This window comes from Parus major, chromosome 4 (genome assembly GCF_001522545.3).
Source record: "Parus major isolate Abel chromosome 4, Parus_major1.1, whole genome shotgun sequence".
NCBI lineage: Eukaryota > Metazoa > Chordata > Aves > Passeriformes > Paridae > Parus > Parus major.
Genome location: NC_031771.1, coordinates 42,307,339 through 42,328,917, shown reverse-complemented (window position 1 = coordinate 42,328,917; position 21,579 = coordinate 42,307,339). Strand labels below are relative to the sequence as shown.

The 21,579-nt window shown below is 41.2% G+C and overlaps 1 protein-coding gene across 1 annotated transcript in view; it reads left to right on the top strand.

Moving 5' to 3' along the window:
• PDGFRA (platelet derived growth factor receptor alpha) overlaps window positions 1-13,643 on the top strand; it is a 34,408-nt gene extending 20,765 nt beyond the window's left edge. Inside the window, exons 13-23 of the mRNA XM_015625763.2 lie at window positions 543-647; window positions 1,309-1,419; window positions 2,156-2,309; window positions 3,413-3,579; window positions 4,725-4,840; window positions 5,398-5,520; window positions 6,090-6,201; window positions 7,991-8,090; window positions 8,215-8,320; window positions 9,020-9,255; window positions 10,338-13,643. Coding sequence (XP_015481249.1) covers window positions 543-647; window positions 1,309-1,419; window positions 2,156-2,309; window positions 3,413-3,579; window positions 4,725-4,840; window positions 5,398-5,520; window positions 6,090-6,201; window positions 7,991-8,090; window positions 8,215-8,320; window positions 9,020-9,255; window positions 10,338-10,485 — 1,478 coding nt within the window. The 3' untranslated portion in view covers window positions 10,486-13,643. The remainder of the gene's footprint in view (window positions 1-542; window positions 648-1,308; window positions 1,420-2,155; window positions 2,310-3,412; window positions 3,580-4,724; window positions 4,841-5,397; window positions 5,521-6,089; window positions 6,202-7,990; window positions 8,091-8,214; window positions 8,321-9,019; window positions 9,256-10,337) is intronic.
• Window positions 13,644-21,579: the final 7,936 nt, after the last annotated feature.

Genomic DNA, 21,579 nt, shown 5'->3' with positions numbered 1-21,579 from the left:
TGTGATCAATATGTATTTCAGCTTCTGGCAGATTTGAAATGGTGCTGCCTGTCTGTTTCTGAACGTGCTATCGATGTGCTTTAGACCATTTTACTGCTGGATATATCCAGCATTATATAATAGACCTAAACTATAGCTGAGGGACCCAATTCAGATTTGCAAGTCAGGAACATGCCTGTATTTTAACCAGGTGCTGGCTGAGGCAAAGAGGTCAGCCTAAGCCTAGGACAACCCATGATGTGAGAGGATAAAGTGAAGATGGCAGAGCACAGGAAGGGATGAATTGGAATGATCTGAACTTCCAGGTGTAGGTGTGCTCTTGATGTTTGCTTGCATCTTTTTAAGAATTGTGCTTAATGACAGCATTTCATATCTGCTTTTTCTACTTAAAAATGACCAGATATAATAAGAGCAATGTCAGTGGTCTGGCTAAGGGAATGTGCCCTTTCCACAGAAGAATCAACTTGTAGAGGAATAGAGACAGGAAAGGAGCTGAATTGCTGTTACTTTCTGAAATAAATGATGCTCTCCCTTGTGTTCAGGTCGGATCCTTGGTTCTGGTGCATTTGGAAAAGTAGTTGAAGGGACTGCATATGGATTGAGTCGCTCTCAACCGGTGATGAAAGTAGCTGTGAAAATGCTGAAACGTAAGTTGTCATGGCTCCATTTCCCAAGCTAGGTAGTGCAAGTTCCCATGGGGTTATTCAAACATTGCTTGTTATAAATTAATTCTTCATATCTAAAGTTGAAAATGAATGGTGAAATGACGGGATTTTAAAATTATATGTTAGATTGCTTTATAGCATTTCAAGCCTGAAGGTACCCAGGCTTTTGAGAACATCCAACGTTTAGGTTTAGCTGAACAGCTACAATAACAAATATTGGGAAAGATCAAGTACTGTGAACAAATGAGTGCTATACAAAAAGGGAAATAGGCAGGTCTTTTACAAGAATCTTAAGTTCACTGAAGATTTCCTGGTTCATGAGAACTGAGAATCAGATGGAGTGATTCTGTAGGAACCATGGGGAGCTTGCTTGTGTTGAGTGAGCAGCTTGTAGGGTGCTTCTGTGCCATGTGAGCAACCCACTACACCCCTGGAGAGCGACAGACTGGGTCAGCCACTGAGCCACATCAAGTGAGTTCCTCACTAATCATTTGTGGCTCCTCTCCAAGTCTTAAGAATGACACATATCAAGTAAAGGACTCAGTGGCAGCAATGCTACAATGAGGCAAGCAAGGAGAAATTTGTTGTTAGTATGAAAAAGGTCACTTGCTCCCACTGAGTGGCTAATGTGTTTTTTCTACAGCTACAGCTAGATCCAGTGAAAAACAGGCACTCATGTCTGAACTGAAGATAATGACACATCTTGGCCCCCACCTGAATATTGTGAATCTGCTTGGAGCTTGTACAAAATCAGGTGGGTTTTGCTCACAAAATAAAGGCTTGCTGTGGGGTCATCATTCAATATTTAACAAGCACATTGATGCCTAAAGATTTTTAGCTTTTTATGCAATCTTCAAGTATTTGTAGCTTTTTAGATTGTTAAATGCTTAGGTATAATTTCTAGTACTTTTCCAGCTTTCTTTCCCACAGTGAACAAATGCTTATTGATGTGTTATTGATAAATTTTATCTAGTCTTGCCTGTTAGCTTACTAAGGACCTTTTATTTTGCACCATGTAATCATAGACACCATAAAGGTAGGGTAGGAGATCAGGGGGAGAACTCCAATGGGGCAGAATCCAGGGTGGAAGTTACCTAAACTGCTGCTCCTCTAACTGCACAATATTGGCTAGATATTCTAATTGCCAAATTTTATAAAACTGTCCAAATTTAATTTGGAGCATGGTTTTGGTTTTAGTTTTTTTGCCATATTGTGTGCCTGAAGGCTTTTATATGTTTCTTGGAAAAGTTTGTGTTCTATTTCCAGACATCAACACAGGTTTCAAGTAAAGGATTTACCAACAAATATAAACAAATATAAGTTCTTCAGAAAAGTTCTTGATATTTGATAATAGCTGCAATCATAATTTAGTAGATAGAAATGTAGCAAGTCACAACTCCATTTTCTACTACTTTTGGAGTCTTTTTGTATTTGTTTCTGTTTTTCAAAAACCCCACACATCAATGCATAATTTTGCTTTATTTTAACAGGTCCTATTTACATCATTACTGAATACTGTTTTTATGGGGATTTGGTGAACTACCTGCATAAGAATAGGGACAATTTCCTGAACCGACACCCAGAAAAGCCTAAAAAAGATTTGGATATCTTTGGGATGAACCCTGCTGATGAAAGCACAAGAAGGTGGGGGAAAAAATGAAAAAATTAAATACATGACCTTAAGGACTTAAGTCATTATTAACCCTTATTGAATTTACTGTCATTTATTGGTTTAAATTCCCCCCTAATTTTTCTTGTCAGACTTTTGTCAGGTTTAGGTCTGGGAAAGACCAGATAGTTTTTATTCAGTCTCCCTGACATGTGTCCTAGATTTCTGTTTCCTGCATGTAGACATGCCTGCAGTCTGAGAACCCCTGTGGTTTCTCCATAGATATCCTGATGTCCTAGAGATTTTGAATAATAAATCACAGCCCAGTATTTATTTATTTTTTTAAACAAACAAACAAACATCCTTTCAGCTTTACATGCCAGAAACTTTTAAAAGTAAAGTGCATCTACCTGTTTTCTTGTTTCTATGCTTGGGGAATTTCCACTGTCTAAAACTCCCTTCAACACTGGCAGAGCTTGCTCTCCAAGCTCAAGTCCTCTCCTTTATCTACCCATGGCTTAGCCAGTCTCAATAGTGTCCTAATGGTTAATTTCATCCCAGAACTTTTTCCAGATGGTGGTTGAGGAAGTTTGTCATCATACATTCAACAATGTAATGCCATAAAATGAGCCAGGATTTAAATACTGAACAGAGGTTCATTCAAAAAATCACTCAGACAAACAGAACAACTGACTTGGTTGCTGAGTAAAGCCAGTACTATTCATCTGGGCATGGGTTTGTTCAGCAGGACTGGGTTTGATATTAACTGTCTGGGTGAATAAATTACTCCTATCATTTGGAATATCTTGAGCTAACAGCCCTTGGTGGTAATGCTTGACTTCAGTGGGACTTTGGGAAATAAGGTATGGTAACATACCTGACTGATGGCAAAAGGCTAAGATCAAAGTGCTTGTGTTTGAGTACAGTAATACACAGTAACATGTATTAATAAATGATGATTATGTTATATATATGATATATGGCAATGATCTTTATATATCTATATATTGCCTAGGAAAAAGCCAGCTGTTGAATTTCACATCAGTACAATGGTACACCTTACATCAATGGTTAGATATGCACATGCTGTGACAGGGGAGTCACTAGCTGATACACTTGTATTTTTTTCCAATTTCAGTTATGTGATACTATCGTTTGAAAACACTGGAGAATACATGGACATGAAACAAGCTGATACCACTCAGTATGTGCCAATGCTGGAAAGGAAGGAGGGCTCTAAATACTCTGATATTCAGAGATCTGTGTATGATCGGCCTGCTTCATATAAGAAGAAATCCATGTCAGGTAATGTAGAACTGTCCCTTCTGCATATATCATTAATACAAATGACTCTTGTGAAAACATGTATGTTATTTTTGTCCTCTAAATGTACACAAACTCTTAAGCTCTGTTCAGCAAGAGTGTGAGCATAAGCTGTAAGCTAAAAGCTTGTGGTTTTGTTCTTCCATTCTACTCTGGGGGTAGGAGAGCATGTTGCTAGAGCAGAAGGGTTCCAGTTGTGTATTTGTTTCTGTGCTGAAACGCTGTTTGCTTGTGTTCTGCAGTGGGGCTGTAGGCAGTGATTTTATCAGTCTTGTAGTCTGAAGGATTTTGAGTAATAGCAATGACCAAAAATAATAGTAGTTTGTTTTGTACATTTTCCACTTACATTTTGCATTAACTGACACTTAGCAAATGCAGAACACTCCCAAATACTTTCCTGGATTATGTAATGAAGATAATGAATGCATCCTATTCCCTTTCCCTGTTCTCAGAAACCAAATATGCTTTTGTTTAAAAACAGACACCATCACTTCTGCCTGCAGGCCTCAGAAACTGAACCATATCCAGTCCAACATTTACATGGCAGACTTATGTACTCATGCTCCAGGACAGTCAGAGAAAATGAATCACTGAATTTTGACTGTTTTTTTTCTGGCATTTTTTCATAAAAGAAATAAGAACTGTTGCCATAGAATTACTGACCCTTTTTGCTGGTATTGGATTAGTCCCAGTGAATACTTCCTGGGAACAACAGTGTTCAGCAAAAGTAAACGGATAAGAATGTACATGCATGCACAAAACCCTAATGAAGGCATCACCTCTAAACAAATATTTTTGTACCACACACTGAGTAAACAACATATGTGACAGTCCAGTAATGTCCAGTAACACTCCTTTTTCATTTTACTTTTTCCTACTCTTCCCAGGGGAAAAAATTACAGACAGAAGAAAACCCAAACGCATTATTTAATACTGGCTGTTTCTAAAAGTGCAGTGTGTGTCAGTGACTGATGCAAACATTAAAACTGGTAATAGTTGCTATGAAAAGACTGTTTTGGTCATGGTACTCTGCTAAAATTATCGGCTCAGAATCATGATAGGTAGGGGAAATGGATGCTACTTTCACATTCCCCAGCAAACCCACATTTTTTTTCTTTTTTCAATAGAATCAGAAGTCAAAAACCTTCTTTCAGATGACAGTTCAGAGGGCCTCAGCCTACTGGATTTGCTGAGCTTCACCTACCAGGTTGCACGGGGAATGGAATTCTTGGCTTCTAAAAATGTAAGTAAATTAAAAAATAAGCAAAATGGAATAAGGTGTAAAAATGTCTTCTGCAGCTATGGTTTTAAATTTAGATTTTGAGCATGTGACACAATATAGTATTCTTTTTGGAGATATAGTCAGCTTTCTCACTTACCTGGAAATAGAGATCACCATGATGGGAAAAAATCAAAGCAGTAGTCACTTGTCTTCCCTGCTGCATTCTGTGACATTCCCAGTCAGGCTGCCAGAGACCGTGGAGGATCAAAGTAGGGTCTGGGTGAAGGGTACATGCCAAAAAGGTACAAACCAGCATGGCCAGAAGAACAGGCATATCATTAATACATGATGGGTAGAATGGGAAAGGGTGACCTCACTCTTGCCTTCTCCCCCCTCCAAATGCATCCATGTGAGAACTGGCTGGTCCTCAGGTGTGACGCATCTCTGCCCCTGTTAGCAGGTGTTTGTTCAGTAGAAGGTTTTGTTAGGACTGTACCTAGAAAGTCAACCCTTTTGTAAAGGCAGAGGCCTGCTTGCAAAAAACATGTCCTTGAACAACTTCATTTTTCTCCATACAGTGTGTGCACCGTGACTTGGCTGCTCGTAATGTCCTCCTGGCTCAAGGAAAAATTGTGAAGATCTGTGACTTTGGGCTGGCTAGAGACATCATGCATGATTCCAACTATGTCTCCAAGGGCAGTGTATGTACTTAATCTCTGGAGCTCTGCTTTAACTGAAATGAAAATTGTCAGTTTTAAATGCTATTTCATGTTCTTGCCATTCAAGATGGTTGCAGTAATTGACCGTTGGGATGAATGTTCCTCAGAGCAATTTATCTTCAGTTCATTAATTCCTGTAACTTTTCTAACTCTGTTTTAAAGCCAAAAGGTACACATTTAGTACTTCACACTCTGACATTTTTAACTGGCAGGTTTTGTGACTGTATAAACTATTGACAAACTGTCAGACAGTGACATAGCAGACCTAGTTCAGAAGTGCCAGGTTTTGCATCATACCTTAATCTGCTACCTGGTCATTTGATAGTAATGAAATGAATATGGTTTGACTAGTTTTTGTGGGGAGCAACAAGTAGCATTGCTTATAATCCTGGTACCTCTGTATTAAATTGAATTAAAATAAACACTAGCAAGGTTATCATAACTTTTCTTATAGAGAGATGTTATTCCTGGCTATCAAACAACAATTGCAATGGAAAGCATTTACTTAATGACTAATCGGTGTGTTTGGGCTTTCTTTCTTTTTATTACAGACTTTTCTCCCAGTAAAATGGATGGCACCTGAAAGTATTTTTGACAACCTGTACACAACATTAAGTGATGTCTGGTCTTATGGCATTCTGCTGTGGGAAATATTTTCTCTTGGTATGTACTATTAATATTTTCTTTTATGTAGTGATTAATTTTTTTTTCAATTCAAACTGTTCTACATTAAGTATTTAAAATTCTGCATTTAAAAATACATGTGTGACTGAATGCTGTTAGCTGTATGGGACTTCAGATTCCAGTGTTAGGTGCAAAGTGAAATGTCCATATTCTCCCAAAGTTCTTTTGGTTTTGGTACAGATTTTTTTTTGTTTGTTTGCTTGGGCATTTTGGTTTTGGGTTTTTTGCTTGTTTTTGCAATATACTTTTTTTTCCTGTAAATCTAAAAGAACCGTGTGAAAATCTTTTGTGGAAAGGTATTGGTGTGCCACAACAGGATTGCTTTTCTGTCTAATATGAGAAAGAACATATTTCACCCTTGCAATGGGGTGCCTGGGGCTGCAGCCCAGCTCAGCAGCTGCTTTGGAACAGTCTCTTCATACACATTTCAAAAGAGCCTGTCTTAGTCCCATTAGAGAATGAAAATAAATGTCAATCTTCTGGGACACTGATTTCTCATTTCCAGGTCAGCACTGTTCACACAGTTGGTTTATGGCAGCGTAAAGTGGTTATGACAATATATAGCAGTTACAGACAATGTACAGTTCCCAGCTGGGAACAGCCTGGCTCTCTCCTTAGCATCATTAATTAGCCTCCTGGACGGGTGGATGGCCTGCTTCAGTGGGCATGCATTGCCCAGATTTACTGCCAGCAGAATTACTCATGCCTGTATGGTATCTACTGCTGCCCCACAGCAACCCCAAGCCTAATGTTATTTGGTAGAATAAGTTGTCACATAACTGCTTCTCAGAAAACAACAGTTGCACCACTATTTATGGTATCGATTCCTGAAATCTCTGGGCATCATAGGATCCTGTAAATAGCCATTCCTCCGTATCCCTGGGAGGCATTGGAGAGCTCAGGAACTGAAGCACTACACTTCACTGCTCTATGTGTAAAGAAGGCTCAGTTTTAGGTGAAAATCCTGCTTTTGAAAGGGCAGAAGTTTCTGAAGTAACATTATAGTATGTCTTCTCCATCTGACAAAGTTGTTCCTTTTTGGAAAGCAAAACATATCCTCAGCAGTATGTGTTAAGAAGGTCAATTTTAACATCTTTCTACCATGCTGACTTCAGCTTGAATCACCCTTTTACACATCAGCAGCAGCTGAGACTGAGTGCAGTGATGTCTCTGTGTTGCAGCCCCAAATTACCAATTAACTGTGTCAGATTGGGCCAAGTCCAAACTTCTTGAGAACCCATGCATGTGACATGTTAGCTATTGTCTAAAGCCAGCTGCCCAGCTGGGATGAGTGGGGTATGGAGAGGACTTAGCAAGGCTTTGGCCTTGCAGGCAGGCTGAGGTGTGTTACTCAGACCACATCACTCTCAGCTGTCCTACAGGTGCCAAAGGCAATAATGCACACAGAGCAAGTATCCGGGCTAAGTCCTCACAGAAAGGCAGTGGCAGAGCAGAGCCATGACCTCAGCCATGCCAAATGCAAGCTGATGACCTGATCCAGGTATCATCCAATCTCTGTCCCCTATACATTCTATAAACACCATAAACATACTTTTTCCTAACTAGTGTCGACTTTAATCTTTCCTAGCCAGCATTTTACATTAGGGTTTAATGTCATCAAGACAATAGCTCTGATGTGAAATGCTGGCTAGGAAAGAATCATTCATAGTGTTAACATGTCATGACATGAACAAGGAAGACAGTATTTAGGAACTCTGCATGGATGGTCAAGTACAGAGTAGTACTTTTGCTTCTCTTTTATCTGCAGGTGGCACACCATATCCTGGCATGATGGTGGATTCTACTTTCTACAATAAGATCAAGAGTGGATACCGAATGGCCAAACCCGATCATGCTACCAATGAAGTGTATGTGTGCATTTGGCTTTTCCCACCTGCCCAGTCTCCAGAGAACTTTTGCTTTAGTTTCTGTTTGATCAGTTATGTTCCTCTACCACCTGGATAAACTAGTTGGTTTCCTTCTTACCTGCAGGTATGAGATTATGGTGAAGTGCTGGAACAGTGAACCAGAGAAAAGACCGTCTTTCTACCATTTGAGTGAAATTGTGGAGAGCCTGCTGCCTGGAGAGTACAAAAAGGTTTGCATTTTGTAATTTTGTCTGTGTTTTCTGTATGCTGCTTCAGAGGGTATTATCAGCATTGTTCCAGCCATGAGAGCCATGAGCACTGAACTGGCACATTCTAACCTATGTGAATTATGTGATTAGCACGGGGACACTGCATGTTCGGTTTCTTCATTTGAGCTTGCTGAGAGAAGCAGTTCTGCAGTATTAACTGGGAAGCAGGACTCTTCATGTCTAATTAAATCCTAACAACTCAATTTTTCTACTGGAGAACTAGTTCTATATATTTTCATGGGATTTTGTAGGCTGTGAAATAATTCTATAAAAGGACTTCTTGGCCCATGTGTATAATCTCCCTGTCTCCTTCTTTGGACCCTGACACCTGCAAGTTTTCCCATCACACTTCCTATATCTCTGGACAAGTTGTGCCTGCCCCATCATTCAGTGTTTCATTTTTCCCACCTAACTTAGCTCCTTTCTCCCTACCCTTCTTTCACATCTATTTGCCTGCTTTGTGCTGCCACAAAGCTTTGCTCTTGCATCATCTAAAACTTATGTGCCACTTCTGTCAAAGCAATTCTGGACTTCTTTATCCTGTGTTGCTGGCTCATAGGGCAGAGTGTTTGCTAGGCTAAAGAATCACAGCTGCCCATCTGAAGAAAGGCAGCCTTAGTAAATAACATCTAATGAAAGGGTTAAAATGAATGTTTTCAGAGCTATGAGAAGATTCATCTGGACTTCCTGAAAAGTGACCACCCAGCTGTCACACGCATGAGAGGGGACTGTGACAATGCTTACATTGGTGTAACTTACAAGAACGAAGACAAGCTAAAGGACAGGGAGAGTGGATTTGATGAGCAGAGGCTGAGTGCTGACAGTGGATACATCATTCCCCTGCCTGACATTGACCCTGTTTCTGAAGATGAGCTTGGCAAAAGAAACAGACACAGGTAGGTGCAGTTTACAGATCCCTTAGCCCATAGTCCCTATTTGGGGTCATGTTTGGCAATGTCCATTTATGCTTTTCAGCATCATACTCTGCAAATGGTTTCCTTAGCTTTGTTGAAACTACTTACTGGGGGAGTTGCATATGAATATGGTAGTATGACTGGCCACAGTGTTTTCAATAGGAAAAAAATAGTTTTGCCTTTTTGTGGTTGCCAGGGTTAGGTCACTGCTGGTAGGGTGCTTCTGTGTGTTTTTGGGGCTCCTTTAATAGCTTGGTCAAGTCACAGTGGTTGTCCGGCAGATCTGTGGGCATATTTGGCAACATCTTGCCTCCTTGGAGCTTCATATGAGATCTCAAATGATTGATTTGTTTGTATGAGACAAATTCCAAAATCTGTGAGAAGTTGTTTGACCTGAGCCCAACAACAGTTGTTGATAATATCTTCTATGATAAAATTTTCTGTGAAAGCAGGGTGTCCAGAACTTCTTAGTTCTCTCTTGTCAATTTTCATGACCAATGACACTACAACACAGCACTGCCTGACCCTAATTGTGAATGGTGCAGATTTAAGTCATCCCTTAATTCATAGTATATAGATTCAGCAATCTAGAAATGTCTCTTTTTTTATTTTTTTTTTTTTTTTACATTTTTTCTTTGTGTTATATTCAAATAAGGGAAGAAAGGAGTCCTTAAAAGTACTATCAAAATTAAGACATATTATCTCTCTCTGTTATCTTACTGTCTGTTATTGCTATCTTATTTTCACCTGACCTCCCTAGATTTACATAACTGACCTATTGTCACAGTAGTGTCGTAAAACTATTTCTCCAACAAGTGTCTGGCTGAGAGTGCTTGGAGGAACATAAGAAGAGCATGCTCCTTTGAATTCCAAGGTGGTTCACTACTTTTGATATACAAGATATATCATGTCCTACGAAACTGGTGGTCACAGTCACCTAAGATTGCACAGAAATTGGATGAGAAAGCATCTGGGGTGGTAGCATTCAGTTCTGCTAGAGACTGGAGTATTTACCCAGCCATAGTCACCACGTACTTTATCTCTGAGATATTTGTCTCTTCCAGTTCGCAGACATCTGAAGAAAGTGCCATTGAAACTGGTTCCAGTAGCTCTACCTTCATCAAGAGAGAGGACGAGACCATTGAGGACATTGACATGATGGATGACATTGGGATCGACTCCTCAGACCTGGTGGAGGACAGCTTCCTGTAACCCCACCGACACCTGCCAGCTCTGCACACAGGGAAGCTTCCCGTGTTGCCTACAGACTTCTGCTCCACAGAGAAAACCACTTTAATGTAACAACAAGGATGTGAAGAGGAGGTGGATTTGTAGAAAGGAATTCCCAGAAATGGGCAGAGGATTCAGCCTGAGAATAAATGAAAGAGATATATTGAAGATGGATTTTTTTTAGTGTTGCTCCTTGCAGTACTTCAGTAGCATCTCAGTGTTGCTTGCCATTCCAACTGGTAGGAGGATGAAGGGAAAGGCCACAAACTGACCAGTTTTGGGTTTCAAGGGCATTCATATGACTTTGATGGACCAATTTTCCACTGCAGCAATACTTCACCATTGTAATTATGTAAATAACTGTCTACTCAAGGATCTTTTGAGGTGCACATTGAACATATGCCATGGATTTTAGAAGAGGTCATTCATGAATTTTGTGTACTCCTCCCTCAATCTCAATGTCAGCTGCTGTTGAACTATCATGTGAATTGAAGAACATGCAAAAACCACTTTTGGACCATAAAGGTCTAAAACCACAAGGGACTGACTGGTACTATAAAGCACGTTACTTTCTACCATTAATGCAAGTAAAGGGGAATAATAACGATAATAATAATGATAATTAAAAGTCAGTCTATAAATAGGTGTTAGAAACCTAGTAAGTCTTTATTAACTATAGAAGGTAGCTATTTTCAAGATAATACTACTACTGTTTTCAGTAACACTAAATGTATATTTTACAATCCATTGTCCTTCAGTAAAAGCACAGTATTGAAACACTTTTTTAAGTGCAGGGGAGAAATTTCCAGCCCAAAACATATTTTTTTTTTTGGATCTACACAGAATGGTAATAGTAACATGGAGAAAAAAATTAAAATTATTTTCTTTCATGAGCTGAGTGCTTTTCTAATCAGATATACTAGAAGCAATTACCTTTTCTCTGATTAAGTGAGGTTTAAAAAATTTAAATTAAAAAAAAAGCAACAAAAAACAACACCAGAAATATCCCATTATTAGTTTTTCATGGGTACTCAAAAGAAATCTTATCCTGAGGTTAACTGTGAAGAATTGATTTGATATTTGAACTGTTCAAGGAATAAAGACATTTCTCTCATCCTGAAACATGAGTTCAAATAAGCAGAAATAAATATGCAGAAAATAATCTTGTCTTAATTTTCAAGTTTAAACAGGAGCAGAAATCTTTACTATCTTTGCAGACTAACTACAAAAGGTATATGCTTCTATGAATGTTTTTTGGAAGAAGGTGCATGAAAATGAACCTGCTCTCAGCCTGCAATTGTTTTTTGACACCAGTTATATGAACAAAGTATTATAATTACTTTTATCACTGTACAATGTGTTATTGAGCTATGATGCTTCGGAAGACTTACACGTGAAAAATGTTCATCACTGCCAAGGGTTCCATCCTTTCTGGTACTCAACTTTCAAACTTTGCCTTAATTCAGTGCAATGAGCACCTAGCAGGATATGCCCAGCCTCTGTTACAACATAACCAATGCAAATGCGGTGCAAACTCATTCCTGTGTTACAGTATTTTCCTAGGAAGTGTGAAAGAGTGACTGACAGAACATGCTGCCATGTTAAACTACAGTTTACCTTCAAATGGCCCTACAAAAAGCTTCATAAGTCCCCTTGACTTCACTTGTGGACAGATCAGATAAAAGCAAATGCAATATTGGCAATGTTACAGTGTGGGATGCTGCACAGGCAAATAATTTTGGGTCTGGGTTTCAAGCTGTCACCTGGCTGAGGCCATGCACAAGATCACAGCAAATGTGAAAACAGGACCTGAAGCGAGCCCCTGCATTTTCAACCGCGATGGAAGCTGACAATCAGAAGGAATGGTGAATGAAGGTGCATTCTCTGCTTCTTGCATTCGACAGACCAAGAACAAGTGTCTTCCTGGGACCATGCTTTTGCCAAACACGTCACTGAGCTCTGTATGGGGACAACTGTGAAACATAGACTCTTGATACAGCCAGGACAGATGAGATGGTGTGAAATCTCCCTCCAGTTATGAACTACGAATTGAGGAAACACAAATTGTCTATGGATATCCCAGATATCTGAATGGCCACTTGAGATGACATGTGCCTTAATTTGCACGTGTAGTCTTTACAACTACACATTCAAATTAGGCAAGTAATTTCACCTGCATTTTTGCACATGGCCTAGTGTTCTTCAGGGTTTGAAAATCAGCCCCAGCATGTTTTATTATATCAGTTACTGGAATCTAAGGACATTTTTATGCAGATTTGCCTTCCCCTCACCAGACTCATTCTGTATCTCACAGTGCATCTCAAGCTAGACTCAAACAGTGAACCAGAGCTGACTCACTTTCTGGTACACAGTAGTGTTAATTCCCCATCTTGCCATGAGTATTGTGCAGATCAGTTGCATCCGTGGCAGGGGTCTAGCCAAACCCAGCTCACTGCAGGCTTGTCATCAGACAAGCTGGCCTGGAAACTGGAATGAGAAGGAGAGGAAGAGAGAGGATTTACTAGACAGGGAGAAGTGTGAGAGGATGAATTGTTTAGTTTCACAATATTATCAGTATTACAGACTTTTTTCTTTTTATGGCTTACTTTTTGAGAAGCCACTGGAAGAGATATTCCCAAACCTTTTGCTACAGTAATTGTATAACGACAATCAGTGTTATCCTACAAAATGCAGCTTTTGATTTGGAATGGCCAACCAATTCCTTACAGCGTGGTCTGCAACTTGTACAAAATGGTCCTATTACATGATGAAGGACGTGAGATATGATGATGTTATACATCAATATGTATATAAGTATTTTTATATAGACTTCTAGAATACTGCCAAAACATTTATGACAGCTATATCACTGCCTTTGTTTATATTTTTTTTACTGTGATATATTCCACAGGCACGTTAACTGTTGCACTTTGAATGTCCAAAAGCTATATTTTAGAATAATAAAAAAGGAAGTGTTTCCAAAATGTTGGCTGTTGTGAAATGTTTGAAGAAGGGCAAACTGGCCTGAGCGACGGTAGGCACAAAATGTATTTCAAAAATGCCCCTGTTGATATTTTGTCTTTGAAAAAAATCTTGTAAATTAAGATCTCTATATTTCAATAAATGATATATAATTTAAAGATATGTGAGGGGTCTATACTCACTTATTGAAAGATGGTTGTAAAGAATCAGTCTTGCTCAGGGGCTTTTCCCCTCAAGAAAGAGCTCTTTGAGCTCTCTGCAAAGCCATCAGGCAGTAGTGACAAGCATGCGTCCGAGCCTTTCCAGTGGGCATAGTGAGGAAGTGCTGATACCGGGACACTGAGTGACATCTGTGGGGAGTCACATTTTCTCCCAAAACACAGCAGGTAAGGTGCTCCAGCACTGGGTGGGTGAGTGGGTGGGCACTGGGCTCCCTGCACAAGATAAAACCCTTGGCCTTGGCACCATATGTGCTGGGGCATTGATGCCTGCTGGTCTGCACACACCCGGGAAAGGCCCCTGGCAACAGGGGAACAAGAACTTGTGCTGAACTCACCTCCTTTGTGAATCAAACCAGATTATTACTATGGTTCTGGGCTGCCACAGTGATCAGTTTTACACAGTGAATGTAACTCAATGGGAATTTGAGGAGATTTGCAAGACTTCAACTTGAAATCAGAGTTAAACTTGACAGCTGCACTTCCTGCACAAAAGCCTGTCGGTTTTCCAGTGGGAGCCAGGCAAGGCTGGCTGTGGGAATGCCCTGTGAATGTGTAGGTTAGCAACTTTCTGTCCTTGGGGTGGTCACTGTTCTTGCTGGGAACTTGCTGGGAGATGAATTCTCCATCTAACATCTCCCCCTCCTCATTCAAATGGGGTGCAGCATCCTGGGCCCTTTAGATAAGAGTTACAGTAGGTTGTCTCTCCTTTGTGTGTCCTTGCTGAAAGGAGTCTTTATCCTGTAACACTGCACAGACACACCACTTCCTGTCACCACAGGGGGACAGGAAAGAGTTCTGGAAGTGCTTGTGTCCCTACATCCTGCTCAGCTGTGCACCTGCTCTTCTGGAAGCCCAGCAGCTGTGTGAGACACAAGGACTGATGGACTCGTTATTTCTGCTGTGTGGGGTAAAGGGTGGGGGTACCCAAATCTCTCTCTGTGTAAGAGCCTGGGTACAGAGCATTCACCCAAGCACAGGGCATGACTGTGTGTGCCTGTGAGCACATCTGTCCATGCTGGGGAACACGGACAGTGAGTTTCTCACCTTCTTGCTGAAGTACACCCATTTTGGGCAAAATTCTAGCCCCCTGCTCCACCAGACTGGGGTTCTACACAACATCTTGCTCCCTGTCTCAAGGCCTCTGCAAGTATTTGGCTGGAAAAGTGCTGAGGGCATGCACTGGCACACAGCAGAGGCAGTCTGCCCAGGAAACAGGAGCTGTGAGAGAGCAGCACTGTGCCAGGAGCAGAGAAGGGCAGGCTTCTGGCAAGGAGGATAGAAAGACCAACCCCAGTTCATTTCCATCCAAACGACTGGAGGATGGAACAACTAAGGATTAGAACCACCTCTAAAAATTACAGCATTTCCTTTCATTTGTTAATAATAACTTTACTGAAATAACGACCCAAAGTTTTCTTTTCCAAGTTGGCCACAAGATGGAAGCAACAGACAAAAATATGTGAAATTGTTTTTTTTCCTCATCCTTCCTCTGTTTTTGCTTGCACAGCAACACAGATGTACTGCCACTGCAGAGGCAGAGCTGGAGCTCTTAAAGCAATAGGAAGAACACACAGTGTCCATCAGCTCCAGCTGTTTTGTTTGGAAGAACTTTGAACCTATTATGATAACCATAGGTTTTTTACAGGATGAGACTGGCAACCACCTTGCTATCCCTGATAGGGCTGGAGGGCACTCTGCTTTTTGCCTCAAAAAACTATTACTTGTGGAGAGCGAGGGAGGAATTAAAAAAAATATGATTTAAAATGTGGCAAAAAGTGAGACGTTAGATATCCTGATATCACCTGAGACAATGTCTGTTTCTCTGCATTAATTCTTTTGTTGCTTTAGTGTTGTGCTGGTGCTAGATGGGGAGCTACAAGCACTGCTGAGCTGAGGGCCAGGTTCATGTATCTTCTTGAGACTCAAAAAAAAGAGTTGGGACCAGCCTAATGTATGTATCAAGACTCCCAAAATGTAACCCCCAGGGGGCATGGGGGTTGGAGGTAAGCTCGAGTTTGCCAGCTCTTCCCTGCAGCAATCTGATGTATCAGACTTTGCTGTACCCACCCTGCCATTAGCTCTGCTGCGCTCTGCCAGCAGGAGCATTGCCTGCTCCATCATTTCTCCATAAAAGTGATACAAGCTTTGTCAGAAGGGGGATGTAACTTATTAGACCACCTGATAAATCTAAAAAAAATGAGAAGAAACTCACATCAGGTACTCAAGCCCTTGACATAGGGCTTGGGTAGCTAAAACCTGGGTTGTGTTTTCCGGCTCTACTAATTGGCCTCATAAAAACCGTCTTTCGCATATTACTTCTGTGTGGCTGAGACAACAGCCCTTGTGTTGCCAGCAGAAGCATGTGCCAGCTGATATCCAAGTCTAAGAAAAGCCTATTTAAAGGCAGCTCTAAGCTTTGAAATTGCAGCCACCTTGTCTAAGGTAAGCCAAGCATGTGTGGGTTCCAAGCTGTGCAAAAAAGTGGCTCCCGCCAGCAAGCGTATATAGGTGTAATTGTATTTATTCCAAGTGTATTTGTGTTCTCATTGATTGAGTGCTTTTAAAGGCAGAGTTCTACTTTTTTCACAATCTATTTGACATGCAAACTGATGGGTGCTTTGGTAGGTAAAAATGCTGCTATACTGATGTGGGAACGATGTCAATGCTCTAAAACTAATCTTCAATTATACAGTAAATAGAGTCTACTCTAGTCATTTAACCTGGCATGCTGTATGATACAAACCAGAGGGTTTTCCCAAATTAATTCCCATTTGAACCAGAGCCTGCCATCTAGAAAAGAAAGAAAGAAAAAAAAGCAGGCTTTTCTCATCTCTGTGAATCCTTGTGTAAATATCAGGTTTTGCAGCTGCTTACATATGAGACAAGTGTTATTAGTTCAACACTCTGGGCATGCACCAAACCAAGACTTATATTTTCACACTGTTTGCTCAGAGGAGCTCAGAAACCCCATCATCTAGACTAGAGTCTGGTGGGCTGTATAAGCAGGGAAGTGGGATTTCATGAGCATATTTTAATTGTTTTTAGTGTAGTTTCTGGTGTCTGCCTGTGGCAGTTCTGGTCACGTGTGTGCAACACTCTGATGCTCTGCGTATGAAGCTCCTCTGGCTAAAAGTTAGTGAAGGTGGACTGGCCTGAAGGAGAAAAGATGCCTGTAGGAAAAAAAAAAAAAAGCCATAACACTTCTATTCAGTAAAAACATGCAGATGAATTTAGTTAAATGTGTTTTCTCAAGCTGTCACAAGACCTTCCCTTGCTTCTTTGAGCTGTATCTCCCTGTTGGTTGGCTCAGAGAGATTGCTCTGTGAAGAGCAGGAGGGGCACCACTGCCAACCCCTCCTGGGCTGGATCAGAGCTGCTTGCACATGTATGGAAAAGCAGGAATGTATAGAGGACCCTCCATAGCATTTCCAGCCACAGTGCAGTGTAGCAACACGGAGGCTTTGACACTGCCTTTGGTTGCAAGTACAGGGGAGTGCCCATGCTTCTCTTACAGCTGTAGGCTAGGCTTTGACACTGCCTTTGGTTGCAAGTACAGGGGAGTGCCCATGCTTCTCTTACAGCTGTAGGCTGGTCAGGAGATGCTCTCTCTTGTCTGCAAGGCTTGGCACAAGTAGAGAGACAATGCTGGGGCATGACACAGTCTGGTTTTTTTTGCTGTCTTTGCACCATTTGATCAAAGGTGCATTTGACTTGGCTCTTTTCTCCTGTGCCTACCCTTTTCAGCTTCCCCCCAGAGGTGGGCTGGGAGCTCTGCTGCATCTCTGCCCCACTTCAAACTTGGGCAACACCAGCTGCTGCCAAGGGCCAGAATCGAAGGGGCCCAGTGCCACTTCAAGCTGCTCTTGAGAGCTGGCATATCTCATGCATTTCCATGGCTCCTCCCTGGATCCTTGGCTGTTCCCCTGGCAGTGAGAATCCCTGAGAATTAAATACCGTGGAAAAGCGTTGTTGAAAATGTTCAAGACAAACTGCATTTCAAGAGAAAATGCATTTGAAAATGTCAGCATACTGTAAAAGAAGATGAAAAAAATGGTGCGAATATATGTTGCTTTACTGTCAAAAACTGAGCAGCCCAAACCTGTCCTGAGCTGCCAAAAATTAAAAGCTTTATTTTTTGGCTTGAATATTTTGGTATTTAGACTTTTCCTTGAAAATTCCATTTTTGCTATGGACAAAAAAGCAAGCTACTGGGTTTTTTTTGACCCAATTGAAATCCACTTTTACCTCCTCCCTCCTGAGGTTCCAAATAAATGCTGTGAGAGGGTAGGGGCATGAGAGCTGTGTCTGCTTGGTTGCTGCTCAGACTGCACTCCCAGGCATGAAAGATGCATTTTGTTCCCCTACTCTGCCCTGTGGCAGTCGGCTCTGGGAGCCAGTGAGAGCCTCATTTCCCTGGGTCCCTGACACAAGGGCTCAAACATGCTAGCAGAACGCAGTGGCGCTTGTGTGTGGGCATGTCTGCCCACTGGCTGCTCCCTGCCCACGGGCTCCTCACCTTTATGGCTCAGGAGTAATGGGAAAGAGGGCTCTGAGCCCCACCACAGCCTTACAACTTCACACCCATCAGAGACGCTGCCAGTGCTGCCTGGGTTTTGCCAGCCATGTGGATATGCTCATAAAAGACATAGCCAATGTGCCACATATTAATCCTGAGACCATCTCAGCCAGGGGAGCTCTGCTGTGACAGCACTAAATTTTGCCACAATACTGCTCAGGTTATCTTCTTCCTCACCAGGGAGTGAGCAGGAGGCTCATGAGAGTCCTGAGTCAGTAGAAAAGAAGAATTTTCTTACGCGTCTGCTGAGCAGTGGTGATGGAGCTCATGCAGACCTGCCTCCCTCCCTGCAGCACTATGTATCTGATTCCAGCAGCCTGTCTATCATGCTGTCCCCAGGCTCCTGTTGGGGTCCTTCAGCCACACACAGACTGCTGTCCCTACTGCTGAGACCTGTCTGACTCATGGTGTGGGGGGAACAGTAGCTCTGCTCTGGGAGACCTCTCCAATAACAGGATCTGCTGCTGGTGAGGGAGGTAGAAGGACCCCTGTAAGTGATAGGAGAGGGAGCCATACCATGTAAGCACTAGACAGGATAAACATCATAATATGGCATATCCTAGAATGCTAGCAGGGATTAAACTCTGTCACCTTGCACAGGACAAAGTGCCTCTGTTCTCACTCCCACAGGAGCATTTGGGTAAGACTTTGGTCAAGACCAGTAAGTCAAATGTGTGACACTCCTGGATTACCAAGAGGGACAATTAAAGATTTAGCCTTGAGGTTATCACCAGCACACCTTCACAAAACCTTAAAAGAAGCTGCTGGATTGAAGGAGGCTCCTTTAGGGCTCAGAGGACACTGTGATTCTGGCTTGAAGTTTCTTACTTCCAGATGTGCTTACCATCACTCGAGACATCCTCACCAAGTTTTGTGCATTGACACCTCTCTTCTAGGGAGTAGCCTGAGAGCCATTTTGGCACTGTCTAGAGAACAGAGGGATGGGTAATATAAAACAAAGGGAGTAGGCCACTGTCTCATTTTACTCCAGTCCAACAGCTGCCAGAAAGTAATGGCAGTGATAGTTCCATTACTACCCCTACTGCTATCAGCAGCCTGGGCTAGATTTGAGCAGCTGACAACTGATCCTTCTGTCAACTCCCCAAATCACCCATTCTTCATTTTACCTAGACTTTTACATCAAGTGGCCATGCAGCAGATAAAGTACTGTCAGATTATTATTTTTATATCATTATATTGTTGAACCTGACAATATTGAGGTTGGATTGTCTATATTTATATATATTTAACTGTACCTTCTCTCTGTTTGAACAGACGAGCACTCCAAATATTGGGAGTGTTTGCAAGTTCCTAGTTTTTTAATGAATCTGGAAAAAAGAAGATAGTAGAAAAATAATTAAAAATATATAAACCATTTAAAACATATCAGTAAATAAAACAAATAATAAAATCAATTATTATCTGTCTCATATGAACCACAGCCTAGGCTGAGATCAAATCTTTTTAATACAGCAGGCACATCTTGAAGACCATTTTGCTAACCATCTGAATTCTTCTGGCTTTAATAGCTCTGTGATTGGAAGCACTCAAAGTCTAGACACAAGTACTAATATTTCAGAACAAAAGTGAATTTCATTTATTACAGAAATTGTACATCTTTCAAACTTTTTCATTACATTGTCATGACTACATCAAAAACAGCTTGTTGAAATTCAGTTTTAGCTCATTAACCTTTGCATGTGATCTTATTTGTATAATAAATTCTGCTAAATATGTGAATACAAAGCTATATATCTGCTATAATCTGCAAAGCTATAAGTTTCTCAGCAGAGAACATTTTGCATGAAAACACAGTTATTGTTTTGGACAGAGTAATGAAAGCAAAGGATGTTAGGTAATGAGATGGTCTTGGGAGAGCTGGAGGAGCAGGGTGTGCCTGTGCAGTGTCTGGGTTTGCCCATGTCCTGCCCCAATAAAATCCCCCGTCTTATATTTCAGCAAGCTCAGCTCTTTTAGCAGAGAAATTATCAGAAATATTCCTTAGCATGCAACAAGAAGTAAGTGGCAATTGATAAATACTTGTCTTTCCTGCTTCCCTTCCCTCCCTCCTAATTCTGCAAACATATAATTATGGAAGTCAGAAACTAACAACACTATTGTCCTTTCCTGTCCTCCCTCTCCCTTAAGGCCACATCACCCCCCTGATATGTCCGTGGTCAGTACCTTGGAAAATCACTTTGACTCCTTCTTCCCTCCCTGCAGGTGCTGTGAGTCACTTGCCTGAGCATTGCTCTGGAGAACAAAAATACTTTGCTCAGTGCTCACTGAGGTACTTTGCTCCATGCTCACTGCATATCACACGTTAAAACCTACAGGTTATGAAGGGCTGTACATGTGAGCAACTCTGCGGGAACTCAGTGGGATTGTATCTTTAAAAATATGTATTTTGATGCAAAATGTGCCAATTGGAGAAGAGACAAATAAAGCAGAAAACTGTATTATCAAAATGATAAATGGACAATATGCACCTGTGTCCCAATATCTTCTCCAGTTCCTCAATTCATGGCTCTTCAATACTTTGTAAATGAAGGCACATTTTCATCTCTGTTTCCAAAATATTATCAAAGGGTTATTAAAGAAATCCTCATATGCTGTTTTATCCCTATTCATCTTCTAGTACAAGTCTGGAAATATTCCTACTGGCATAGAAGGATTTTGACTCAAAGTCTGTCTTGATTATGTAGTGGGCAATCTGCTCCTTGCCAACTGGCCCTATTAACCCTGATTGATGCCTAGGAGGCAAAGTGATTATGGTGGTCAGGAAAAAAACATGAAGCACTGCTGTACCATATAACAGGAGTCATAAGCAGATCCTCCAAGGCCAGATTTAAAATCAAGACAAAACAAGGTTCTTTCAGTTCCACTTGATGGACTTTCAAGTTGTGCTTGCTTTCATGTGATGTTTCTTTAATGATGAGAGCTAGCAATGCACAAATGAAAGTGAACAATCTGTGATTCCAGTATCTGGGACTCCACCATCCATCACAAAGAGATGGCAAAGGAATCTGATACAGCCCATCACCAGTCCCACTCTCCTGCCGGAATTCCACGGGAAGTCACAGATTACAGGGCTTCTCCAGAAACTCACTCTGTGGGGAAAACCCACCAGCATTCAGCTGATTAAGTAGAGTTGTATACTTGGTTACATATTTTATGAGAGAAAATAATATCCTTTCCCTTGGTTTTTTTTTTTCAATTTTCAAGTAACTTTTAAAAAATGAGAATCCCAGAATCGGTTGCTAAATAGTTCTAGAATTTGCCTGTTGAGCTTTAATA